The 13,999-nt window shown below is 42.7% G+C and overlaps 1 protein-coding gene across 1 annotated transcript in view; it reads left to right on the top strand.

The window, feature by feature from the left end:
- Positions 1-431: 431 nt before the first annotated feature.
- The window catches only part of LOC134205240 (uncharacterized), a 99,973-nt gene continuing 86,405 nt past the window's right edge, over positions 432-13,999 (top strand). Inside the window, exon 1 of the mRNA XM_062680315.1 lies at positions 432-1,428. Coding sequence (XP_062536299.1) covers positions 1,074-1,428 — 355 coding nt within the window. The 5' untranslated portion in view covers positions 432-1,073. The remainder of the gene's footprint in view (positions 1,429-13,999) is intronic.

Below are 13,999 nucleotides of genomic sequence, written 5' to 3'. Positions count from 1 at the left end.
CCACATGTTCGCCAAGCCACGTTCGTTGCTCGTTGCAGCCGAACATTGCCGACGAAACGCGTGGTACAAAACCGAATGTGTGGCGCCACAGGGACGTCGGGGAGAATAGGATAAAATTTATTGCTGGCATGTTTCGAACATAAGTAATAGGGGCATGCTGCAACAAACATCGTGCTGATTAAGTGTTCTTTATTTCTATAATTCTAACTCGAAGGCTTAACAAATCACATATGCACCTCAAACTAATTGAGTTTGACAATTTTTATGTTCTTTTATGAGTTTGACAAGTTTTACGTTTTATTCATTTTATGTTCTATTCAAAAAGTCCGCTCCGGTGCATGCATATTCGACCATACCCCCATTCGCGCTCTTCTTCAGAACAGCAACATAGGTAATCCCGTTTCTGCCGGCTGCATTCGCCATTCAGTGTACATCGAGCATCGCACGAAACGGGTCGGTCAGTCACATTCGAATAGATTTCCCTTTTTCTTTCCACCCCGTGTCGAGTGTCGATTAGATCATTTTCTCCCCATAGATGTGCGACAGTTTCCCTTTTTCTTATCCACACCGCACAAAACGCGTTTGTTGTAGCGCGCGCAGGTTCCCCTGCCAACCAAAAAACGGCGACACCACGGAGTCCTCGACGTAAACAGAATGTGATGTGCCTTACCGCGACGCGACGTTTGAGGCGTGTGTAATCTTTGGTGTCCCTAGCGGAAAGGAGTCTCGTTTTGTGAAAGAGGAAGTGATGATTCATAGGGTCGAAGGATCTGATTAGTTTTTACGCGAGTTTTAAAGTTTATGCTCTTCCGCTCATATCACGGTTCGAAGATAGGCCCATTGAGCAACTAACCAGCGCTGGTAATGTGTTAATTGATGATATTCGTTAACCAGCAGAGTCATTACCAAACGTAACATCTATGTGATCAGCGGTGAAACGAAGCGAAGAGCCTTCTTTCTACGTCTTGGCAGAGAATGCCCGTTCGTGCCTTATTGTGTGTCGCAAAATCAGTCTGATGTGCGATTCCACTCGTACTGGTCGCTGTGATAGTTCAAACATAAATTAAACAGGAATGGGTGGGGAAGTTATGCTGACGGTTCCTGTGATAGTTTTGTTTGCTTTTATTATCACACCTGGCGTCAGTGGTTGTGCCGGCATAGTAACGAATGAAGTTCACATTGACTGTTCGGAGGATACGAAGCAGTCTTCCAACAAGGCGATGCACCCCACCGCTCCTATGACCGAGTACTTTAAGGAGCATGAAGTAACCGAAACCGAGTCCCGGATCGCTCTCCAGCAGTTGGATTTGGACAGGATAAATCGAGTGCCGGCCTGGTGTGACGAGTGCGGCATTGATAAGATTCATTTTTGTCGGTCGCCGGCTTTCATCAACGATCACTGCTGCTGCGAGCATCGCCATGCAAAAGGTTAGTTTAGTTTTACGTGGAGAAATCTTCGTCGTCGGTATAAGCCTTGACCTATTTCTTGAACAACGGCTAAGTAAATCATGCTCAACTGAAATATACTTTCTGATGATTTTCTACCTTCGGTCAGAGGTTTGCGTTGTTTGTCTTGAAGAGTTGCCAAGATTTTAATGCTGTATGATAATTGAGAGAAAGTTTTGTGATATAGAAAATTATGCCGCGTTCTTGGTCACCATTACAAAATTTCTCTACATTCATGACACGTCAGCAATCTACTAAATCATTCAAAAGGCAGAGTATGTAGAGATTGCTCTACCTCAAATGAAGACTCATTTCCCAACCAACTAAAGCATGAAATTTTATAAATTAGCGTGAAAACAATAGACTGAAAGTTTGTTTTAGATCGTTAGTATGAAAAACTTGTCCTTTACGGAAAAATGTGATAGGGAAAACCCATTGGCGTAACTACAGGAGGGGCCCCCTGCAAAATTTGCTGCTTTGCATAAGTATTGCACATATCTAGCCTTCTTGTTATAAATGGAGAAAAATGAAGAAAATGATTTGTGTATATTGTCCTTCCCTTATAGGAATGCTGAACACGATGGATATTGCATCAATGCCAGATATTATTAAAAAAATTTAAAATATTTATTCGAATAAAAAAATACTGTCTTGATATTGAGCAAACATAGATTTTTGGAGAAGTTGTTTTAGTTTTGGACAAGTTGTTTTTATAATGTCATTGAATGCTTACTATTGCTTAAATTACCGTACAATTTCTATCAAATTTAAATTTTGCAATGAAATTTATCAACAAATGATCAATCCTTTAAGATGTTTAAGTTGTTGCAATGTTTTTTGAGTAATTTTTGACTAAATCGAGCGAATGATATATAGCTTTCTGGCTAAAACTAATCCTAAAAGATGAATCTCCGATTATCAGATTGGAGAAAGGTTCATTAAAAATCTTAGATTTCAAGGAATGGTAACTAAAAGTTCAATAAGAAAGAACATGATTTGCTTTTCTAAGCTTCTATTATCGCCGCAGCAGTATAACAAGTGAAAAGAGCTCAGAAGGCTCTCGAATTTAGGTGACAACTAGTACAATTCTCTCAGACAGTAAATTTGATAATATGTGTTAAATGTGTTCCTACGAGTAGAAATAGCGCCATTGCCGGCGAGTAAAAACATTTTTAAGTGCAGTGGTTTCGAAGAAATGTACCAACAAACCAAATTTTCAACCGTGACAGTTGAAGTTAGACCAAACAATAGACAAAAAACGACAATATTTTCGCCCTGAGGAAGACACAATCCCTGTGTCGAAACTTTGGGTAAATAACATACTCGTTTTACCAAATTAAGATTGAGTAGCCGTTTTTACAAAAATATTCAATTCATGCATTCATCTCTTAGACTAGGTGTTCCGTGTTTTCTTAACACTATCATCCTTCGGGGGCAGCAGGACTATGTCCAAGGACTTGATGATCCCTCCCCAGGCTCCGCCAAAGCGACCGTGTGCCGCTCAAAGCGAACAAGCCCAAGTTCTGGTGTTAGGTGGGACACTAAACAACCCTGATACGATGGCCCTCCAACGAGACAGGAGGTTTGCGCAGGCCCAATAAGCCGGCTTTAAAATCAACCATTACGAACGACATAGAAGATAATACGACTCGATACATCGGCAACGACCTAGGCGACGAATAAAGGATCACGATTGGAAGCTTGAAACATGGAACTGCAAGTCGCTAGGCTTCGCAGGTTGCGACAGGATAATCTACGATGAATTACATCCCCGCCACTTCGACGTCGACGTCGCTGCAGGAAATCTGCTGTGTAGAGTAGTTAGGAATAACAAAACAAATAAAATGAACTGTTTGATGCAATATCATTATTATAATAAATATATACTAAAATACAAACTAAGATGTTTCTCGTTACAAATCCCATGTCACGAACTTCATGTCACAAGACCATCTACACCCAAAATAAAAATCAAATCGTTGCAGAAGAGGGGAAACAAAAAAAAACGGTTGCTATAGTAACAAGGGGAACAGAGTCTCCAGGTGGCAAGTCCTCGTCTATAAAACGGACGGTCATCGGAGACCAGAGTCATTCTACTCTCGAACGTCATATCGTACGCTTCGAACAGCCAACCGATCCCAGCAGGCTAGGAAACCAACGCGGACTCATCAGTTGCCATTGGCAACCATCACCCACCAGCGGAGGACGTACAGGCGACGGATAGCATTACGGAGAGGCAGATTGCCTGCCCACTACCAAGCGACGAACTATCTCGTGGACGAACCCGATTCCGCGGCGCGCGCAAGACAGCGTGCCCCCAGCGGTCGCCATAACAACGCTTCAACGAACGACGCGGACGGCGTCCATCACGACGAACTACCTCGCGGACAAACCCGATTTCGCGGCGCGCGCAGGACGGCGTGCATTCAGCGGTCGCCATAACAACGACGCGGACGGCGTCTACCACGGCAATCCGCACGCTTGTACAGCAACCTCTTGGCATCAAGAAAAATCATAATAACCGGCCTACTGCGCATCTAACAGCATTCAGCTGATACGCTAGCGGTACGCTTGGCAATACGCCTTCCATAACACGACACCAACCTATGGTTGGTTGATATGTTGTGGTTCGGCATTTTAAAGAGGATTGGAGGATTGGTATAAAACGGCTTTTTATAATAAATATTGAATTAATTTCTCTATAGCTGCGACAAGGATTCGAAAAACAACTTGCAATGGAGAGCAAAGGTCAGCTCTACCCCCGTTGCGAGGACACTGAGTCTGATCGTAGTCCGGAAGATTACGACAATGGTTCAGTCGGTACGACGAACAAGCCATCCAAACGGTATGTGTATTCGTAGAGAAGAGAGTGCTTCTCAATTGTGTGCTTCTATAAGCCTCCGAAGAGTAGACGGTGTGCTAAAAGAAAAAAGCTTCGATGAGTAGGCGAAGTTAACTGCACAAAGCAATCTTCAATGAGAAGGTGGAGATTGGACTGCAAGTCAAGATCAAATTGAATATCGGTTTCTGATGAGAAGGCAGAAAACTGATTTGATTTGCTTCGGAAGCTTTAGAAGCACAAACAAAGAAATTAATTTCGAAATTTAACTAACGTAAGATGTGATTACTTCACAGGAAATCAAGAAAAGCATCACGAAAAGATGCTTTTAGAGGAGTTATCCTCCATGCGACTAGAATTGGACCAATTACGGAACGAGAAAGATTTGCCATAACTGCAAGCAACTGGGACATCTAGCTCGTTGCTGCCCTTCTCAAAACCGTGGAAGAATCGCCCCGAAACGATTCGCTGATGTGGACAACGAAGCTCCTCCTAGGAAAATTGCAGCCATTAAAAACGAAGAAAACGATAATGACAATACACAAGCTGATGTAAGTGAAATTGATTGATATGTAATTGGAAACGTTAAATTTTGAGAAAATTGTTGAAATAAAATAATAATAAAAAAAAAAATGTCCTGAGTCGATATTGATTTTTTTGCTGAAAAAAAAAATATGTCGGGTGTAATATATACTGAGGTTTGAGGTTTTGATCTTCCCTTCGGACAATAAGATTGCTACCAATAAATTATTCGTCGATTCAAGATTCAAATTTCTCGTGCTTAGATTTTGTTGACTCTCTCAATATCAACTCAGGAAAAGAAAAAAAAAAGAGCGACGGAAATAAAGAATAAGATTTATTTCTTTGTGTTCCAGGTTCAAATCCAAAATCCCAAAAATCTAGTAGTCATCGACAAAGTTATTTCCTCGCCAATGCAATTTCAAACTGAAGAAGATGCTTTCGTAGTAGGACGAGTGGCAGGAACTCGCATAGTATTTTTCGTTGATTCTGGTGCACAAGTCAATACTGTGACAAAGACTCAGTTCAAAAAGATGCTGGAAAAGAATCATCGCGCAATAAGTTGGTGGATTTGAGTTACACAACGGATATCAAACTTAGAGCTTATGCCGCTTCTACTAACATCAAAGTATTAGCAACGTTTTCAGGGGAGTTACATGTATCGAAAATAGACCCGCCTACATTGAGAAATTTTATGTGGTGGACGAAGGAAGAGCTTTGTTGGGTTTCAATACTGCAACAAGGTATAGCCTCCTAATTGTAGGTTTGACAATACCAGTCCACGACAGTTCTTGGCCATGTGAATTCGCCTTAGTTAATTCAGTAGCCAATGTAAAGGAGTACCCAAAGTTCAATGTACCACCAGTCGTACTGTATTATGACAAGCAGATGCCCCTGCCAGGAACGTATATACTCTCATACCTGTTGCTTACAAAGAGCTAGCAAAACGCAAATTGGAAGAAATGCTTCAATCGGGCATCATCGAGGTTGTTACTGAAGACATGGATCGATCATTTTGTTCATCCCTTCTGGTAGTCCCAAAAGGAATAAATGATATACGGCTTGTCGTGGATCTTAGAGGACCCAATAAATGTATTCACAGAACACCGTTTAGAATGCCAACATTCGAAGACATACTGATGAAACTTCATGGAGCAAAATGGTTTTCAACCATAGATTTAAAGAACGCCTTTTTCCACGTTGTTCTTGATCAAAGCTGCCGCCACCTAACTAACTTCTTTTCCGGCGAAGCCATGTACAGGTGCTGTCGTCTTCCGTTCGGACTTTGTAATGCTCCTGACATTTTCCAGGAAATCATGCAATCCACGATTCTCTCGGACTGTGATGGGGTGGTTAATTATTTGGATGACGCTCTTATATTTGGAGATACGAAAGAAGAGCACGACAAGAATTTAAAAAAAGTAATGACACGGCTGCAGGACCACAATGTCAATATTAACGTGGAGAAATGCGTGTTGGGGCAGCAAAACGTGATATTCTTGGGTTTCAAGTTATCAGGAGATGGATGGAGTATAGATGGCAATAAAATAGAAGCGATACAGAATTTTCGAAGACCAGAGAGCCAAGCAGAAGTGAAAAGTTTTTTGGGATTGATCAACTTCATAGAGCGATTTATTCCACAACGTGCGGATAAAACACGGCATCTCAGGAAGCTAGCAAAAGACGACAAATTCCAATGGACTCAAGATCACGAGGAAGAATTTGAATTTCTCACGCAAAACGCCTGGAAAACGATTCAAACATTGGGATACTACAACAGAAATGACAGAACGGAACTATTCGTGGATGCATCACCATATGGTCTAGGTGCTGTGCTCGTGCAATTCGATAAAGAAGATAAGCCAAGGGTAATCGCGTGTGCCTCTAAAGCACTTTCGGCCACTGAGATGAAATATCCCCAGACCCAGAAGGAAGCGTTGGCAATGGTATGGGGAGTGGAAAAATTCTCCACGTACCTTATAAGTATCCAGTTCACTATAAGATCTGATGCAGAATCAAATGAATACATCTTTGGCGGACTGCATCGAATTGGAAAAAGGGCAATTTCACGAGCCGAGGCCTGGGCACTACGGCTTCAACCATATAATTTCCAAGTAGAACGGGTTCCTGGACAAGATAATCTGGCTGATGCGCTTTCGAGATTGATTAAAAGTCAACAATCCACAGAACCTTTCGATGAGGCCACCGATCGACATCTCCTGTATTTGCTCGACGCGGGAATAATGGATTTATCATGGAATGAGATAGAAACACAAGCTGAGCTGGATGATGAGCAGTCGAAAGTACGAGAAGCACTCAGCACTGGAGAATGGGACCAACATCTCCAATGCTATGAATCACAGGCCAAGTACCTTAGAACGCTCGGATCCCTGATTTTTAAGGAAGATCGCGTGGTACTGCCATATCAACTTCGAAAAAAGGCTCTAGATATGGCCCATCAAGGCCATATGGGAGCAGCATCTATGAAAAGGATACTGCGGAATTACTTCTGGTGGCCAAAACTTAGTAAGGATGCTGAAAATCACGTAAAAAGCTGTGAAACGTGTTTAAGATTGTCTCGAAAAAATGCGCCGCTACCTTTGACATGCAGGGAACTCCCGCAAGGTCCGTGGGAAATACTACAGATAGATTTTTTTACTGACCAAGATTTCGGTAAAGGAGAATTCCTGATCATTGTAGATACTTATTCTCGTTATCTACATGTTTTGGAAATGAGCCGTATGGACGCTAAAGCTACCAGCGAGGCACTCTTGAGAGTTTTCGAAGTTTGGGGTTACCCATTGGCTCTACAAAGCGACAATGGCCCACCCTTTCAAAGCGATAAATTTGTTCGAACATGGGAAGAAAGAGGGGTAAAGATCCGAAAATCTATACCCTTAAGCGCGCAATCCAATGGTGCTGTAGAAAGACAAAATAAAGGAATTAAAGATGCTTTGGCAGCTGCAAGACTGGATAAGAACAACTGGAGAACGGCACTCGAAAAATACGTACACATGCACAATAAAGTAAGACCCTTATCGCGACTAGGGGTTACACCCTTTGAATTGCTAGTGGGTTGGAAATGGAGAGGAACATTTCCCTGTCTTTGGGATAGGGAGTCATCAGAAATGGTGGATCGAGAAGACATTAGAGAGAAAGATGCTGCTTCCAAACTTGAAAGCAAACAATATGCAGATAACCGCCGTGGAGCCAGGACTTCCGATGTAATAGTTGGCGATAGAGTGCTGATAACCCAACCAAAAAGACATAAATCAGACCCGAACTTTTCTGCAGACAGGTAATGATGAAAGTAATACTTATTTTTTAAACATAAAAAAAAAAAAGTTCTATTTCATTCTACAGGTTCACAGTGATAGCTAGAGATGGCGCTAAAGTGGTGGTACAAAGCGATCGTGGAGTTCAATATTCCCGAAATGCCCAGGATGTAAAAAAAATCCCCATGTGTCTGGAAGCAGAATCAGAGCAAGCAAACAAACATGCCGATAAAGACGCAAACCATGTGCTGTCGCAAGCACAAGATACGACCGATGAAGACAACAAACAAACATCAGTGATCATACGCCCCCAAAGAACGTTGAAGAAACCCAATAGATTTAAAGACATGATACTTTTTTCAATTTTTGAGTGAAATTGCCAATATGGGCATTATAGAGTAATAAGGAATTTGTGAAATATTAAAATATAAATGTACAATGTGAAATGCCAAAAAAAAAATAATAATAATAATGATAATAAAATAAAAACTAAAATATATACATATATATTAATTCAAATTACTATTCTATTTTTGATTAAAGAGTAGGAGAAAGGGGCATTGTAGAGTAGTTAGGAATAACAAAACAAATAAAATGAACTGTTTGATGCAATATCATTATTATAATAAATATATACTAAAATACAAACTAAGATGTTTCTCGTTACAAATCCCATGTCACGAACTTCATGTCACAAGACCATCTACACCCAAAATAAAAATCAAATCGTTGCAGAAGAGGGGAAACAAAAAAACGGTTGCTATAGTAACAAGGGGAACAGAGTCTCCAGGTGGCAAGTCCTCGTCTATAAAACGGACGGTCATCGGAGACCAGAGTCATTCTACTCTCGAACGTCATATCGTACGCTTCGAACAGCCAACCGATCCCAGCAGGCTAGGAAACCAACGCGGACTCATCAGTTGCCATTGGCAACCATCACCCACCAGCGGAGGACGTACAGGCGACGGATAGCATTACGGAGAGGCACAATCCAGCGAAGAGGCAGATTGCCTGCCCACTACCAAGCGACGAACTATCTCGTGGACGAACCCGATTCCGCGGCGCGCGCAAGACAGCGTGCCCCCAGCGGTCGCCATAACAACGCTTCAACGAACGACGCGGACGGCGTCCATCACGACGAACTACCTCGCGGACAAACCCGATTTCGCGGCGCGCGCAAGACGGCGTGCATTCAGCGGTCGCCATAACAACGACGCGGACGGCGTCTACCACGGCAATCCGCACGCTTGTACAGCAACCTCGTGGCATCAAGAAAAATCATAATAACCGGCCTACTGCGCATCTAACAGCATTCAGCTGATACGCTAGCGGTACGCTTGGCAATACGCCTTCCATAACACGACACCAACCTATGGTTGGTTGATATGTTGTGGTTCGGCATTTTAAAGAGGATTGGAGGATTGGTATAAAACGGCTTTTTATAATAAATATTGAATTAATTTCTCTATAGCTGCGACAAGGATTCGAAAAACAACTTGCAATGGAGAGCAAAGGTCAGCTCTACCCCCGTTGCGAGGACACTGAGTCTGATCGTAGTCCGGAAGATTACGACATGCTGGACAGGACAGACAGTGTGGAAAAGCGGGCATCGAGCGGCTACTTTCTACAAAAGCTGTGTGCACCACCAACGAGCTGGGAACCGGCTTCATAGTGCTAGGAAAGATGCGCTAACGTGTGATACCGTGGCAGCCAATCAACGCAAGAATGTGCCAGCTGAGGATTAAAGGCCGTGTCAACGTGCACTGCCCTCACGAAGGGAGACCCGACGACGAGAAAGAAGCGTTTTACGTACAGCTGGAGCAGACATACGATGGATGCCGTCATCGGTGACATGAAAGCACAGGTAGGAAGGGAGGAAATGTATAGACCGGTTATCGGACCGGATAGTCTGCACACCGTATCGAATGACAACGGCCAACGATGAATAAACTTCGCAGCCTCCCGCGGAATGGTAGTCCGAAGCACCTTCTTTCCCCGCAAAAATATCCACAAGGTCACATCCACAGATCACGCAATCAAGAAACGGAAAACCAAATCATTCTTCTTCTTCTTCTTATTGGCATTACATCCCCACACTGGGACAGAGCCGCCTCGCAGCTTAGTGTTCATTAAGCACTTCCACAGTTATTCACTGCGAGGTTTCTTAGCCAGGTTACCATTTTTGCATTCGTATATCATGAGGCTAGCACGATGATACTTTTATGCCCAGGGAAGTCGAGACAATTTCCAATCCGAAAATTGCCTAGACCGGCACCGGGAATCGAACCCAGCCACCCTCAGCATGGTCTTGCTTTGTAGCCACGCGTCTTACCGCACGGCTGAGGAGGGCCCCTAGGAAAACCAACTCAACCACGTTCTAATCGACGGTGAATTCTTCTCCGATATCACGAACGTCCGCACTTACCGCAGTGCGAATATTGAATCCGACCACTACCTCGTTGCAGTATGCCTGCGCTCAAAACTCTCAACGGTGTAGAACACGCGTCAAAGTCGGACGCCGCGGCTTAACATTGGGCGGCTACAAGACAATAGACTAGCCCAAGAATACGCGGAAGTGGCACTCCCAACAACACCGCACGAGCGCGGAACAGACAAAACTCGATTTTTAGGAGAAAAAAGCGCCAGCAGGAAGATCGATACCGTGAAGAGACGGAGCAACTGTACCGTTCTAATAACACACGAAACTTCTATGAGAAGTTAAACCGTTCACGTAAGGGCCACGTGCCACAGCCTGATATGTGCAAGGACATAAACGGGAACCTTCTTACAAACGAGCGTGAGGTGATCCAAAGGTGGCGGCAGCACTACGAAGAACACCTTAATGGCGATATGGCAGACGAAGATGGCGGTATGGTGGTGGACCTGGGAGAACGCGCGTAGGACATAATTTTACCGGCTCCGGATCTCCAGGAAATCTAGGATGAGATTGGCCGGCTGAAGAACAACAAAGCCCTTGGGGTTGACCAACTACCAGGAGAGCTATTTAAACAACGTGGTGAGGCACTGGCTAGAGCGCTGCACTGGGTCATTATCAATATTAGGGGGGAGGAAGTTTTGCCGCAGGAGTGGATGGAAGGTGTCGTGTCCCATCTACAATAAGGGCGATAAGCTGGATTGTAGCAACTACCGCGCAATAACATTGCTGAACGCCGCCTACAAGGTACTCTCCCAAATTTTATGCCGTCGACTAGCACCAACTGCAAGGGAGTTCGTGGGGCAGTACCAGGCTGGTTTTATGGGCGAACGCTCCACCACGGATCAGGTGTTCGCAATTCGCCAAGTACTCGAAGCCGCATATGATACAATCGATCGGGACAAGCTATGGCAGCTAATGCACGAACACGGATGTGCGTAGATCGAGTTTCAGGAGCATTCTCGAGTCCCTCAGAAACCCGCAGAGGGTTACGGCAAGGTGATGGTCTTTCGTGGCTTCTATTCAACATCGCTTCGGAGGGAGTGATACGAAGGGCAGGGATTGACACGAATGGTACGATTTTCACGAAGTCCGTCCAGTGATTTGGTTTCGCCGACGACATTGATATCATGCCAGAGGATGGAGGATCAGACTGAGAAGCGAAGCTAAACGGATTGGACTAGTCATCAATACGTCGAGGACTAAGTACATGATAGGAAGCGGCTCAAGAGAGGTCAATGTTTCAAATCGTACGTACTTTGGACTCTGCAAAACGCTCCGATCGAATAGAGTTCGCCGCCGTACCAAACTGACAATCTACAAAACGCTCTCTACGGACACGAGACCTGGACGATGCTCGTGGAGGACCAATGCGCACTGGGAGTTTTCGAAAGGAAAGTGTTGCTTACCATCTATGGTGGGGTGCAGATGGCGGACGGTACGTGGAGGAGGCGAATGAACTACGAGTTGCATCAGCTGCTGGGAGAACCATCCATCGTTCACACCGCGGAAATCGGATGACTGAGATGGGCCGGGCACGTAGCCAGAATGTCGGACAGTAACTCGGTGAGAATGGTTCTCGACAACGATCCGACGGGAACAAGAAGGCGAGGTGCACAGCGGGCAAGGTGGATCGATCAGGTGGAGGACGATTTGCGGACCCTCCGCCGACTGCGTGGTTGGCGAAGTGCAGCCATGGACCGAGCTGAATGGAGAAGACTTTTATGTGCAGCACAGGCCACTCCGGCCTTAGTCTGATAATAAAATAAAAATAAAAAATGATTTTGGATTTGTTGCTGTTAGTGATTGGAAAGGCGAATTATTGAAATACATAATATATTTTATGTTTTAATCTTGCGCGCGAGATTCGATTTTTTTTGCGCACTTCCACTAGTTTGATATCTATGTTGTGGAAGCATGAACGGGCTGTGTTAGTTTCTATATTTTTACTAAGTTTAGAAAAAAATCAAAAGTTGAATTGTTTAATGATGATTATCAATAGTTTTGATAGAGTTGGAAAATTGTTTGACAGCTTTCGAGTCGATTGATGAGAAAATCTCAAAAATCCATCTAAAGTAGAGGCGTTATTAGCGTGCAAAAACTAGTCTAATTTTGTGATGCTCTTGGATTTGGAAATTTTCGTTTTACACCCTGTATCCGAGCGTTTCACTTAGACGTAGGGTAGTGAGCTAATTCCCGTCGTAGTAGGTAGTGCTTGGTTTTCAAATCTAATTTATACGCTAGCCCAGCTACTGACTCTAACTAAGTTGTATGTAACATGTATTTTAGAGTTCCTAGTTTTCATTGCGTAGTATTAGCACAATGAACAAATCATGGTTTATTGAGAATCGGCAATCAAAAATACCCTTAATTTTTTTTTAAAATTTGTCTTACGAAAATCTGTTTACGTCCATGAGAATTTTCATTCGTCCATTCCAAAATTCGATGGATTGCTGTCAAATAAATCTGTTGGTATTGGTTTGCTATTTTAAAAGTACACCATATTAATTTTTATGCGGTATGTTACCGTTAAATTAATTTAATATAGACCTGTTCTGAACATATTGTGTGTACATTGCGGAACATAGAATAGAATATGTGTATGGAGGATGTTCGCGGTTATCCAAGAAATTCCTGTAGTGGAGGCCTTCAAATCTACACGCGTGACCAATGATCTACACCGTTATTGATTGACTTTGTTGCCGTTTGATTGTTCAATTGATAGTTCAATATAGTTAAATTACTACACGTAGAACAAACATGAACTTTTACAAACAAATTTTCAAATTTGATCTAGACTATCTTTTGAAAAGGGCCAAACTTTTTTTTACTGATTTTTTCAAATGGATATAATTGACAATCGACGCATCCTACAAAAAAGTGTTGCATGAATGACTATCGCAAAATCAGTCAAACTTTCTAATAAAAATATTCGAAAAATTCTAAATTAAGCCCTACACTGAAAAAAAAATCAGTTTTTAAAATTAAAAGCCAATTTGCGAAAAAATGCCCCTTTTGATTTGAACGAAGTTTCGTCTCAAGATGGATGATTATGTTCCCTACCAGCCGTCCATACATCGCAAGCTGGGCATTTTTAAGGGCATTTTTCTAACAACAACTTTTTCTAGTATGAATTTCAGTGTTTTTAAAGGGTGTCAGTCCAAGTAACATTTTAAGTTTTATGGTGCTCTTGAAAACCATTATTTACTCTTCAAAAGTGTCAAAAAACCAGCATAAAACCAAAATGTTACTAGGGAGTTGATTCAACATATACATACTTACATATATTAAGTATTCCAGTAAAGTCAAGCAGAATACAATGTTTTGGTCGTAACTAGTCGCAACTAAACAAGCGAATAAAGGAATATAGTGTTTTTTGAAGATATGGACCATTTTTTAATGTTACTCTTAATTAAAAAAAACTATATTTAGTTGCTAAATTAGGCAAAATATCATTAAAATTGAGTTGTTTGGGGTTCTGAGATA

This window comes from Armigeres subalbatus, chromosome 1 (genome assembly GCF_024139115.2).
Source record: "Armigeres subalbatus isolate Guangzhou_Male chromosome 1, GZ_Asu_2, whole genome shotgun sequence".
Lineage (NCBI taxonomy): Eukaryota > Metazoa > Arthropoda > Insecta > Diptera > Culicidae > Armigeres > Armigeres subalbatus.
Note: the sequence above shows the minus strand (reverse complement) of the source record. Positions and strands in the feature narration are given on the sequence as shown.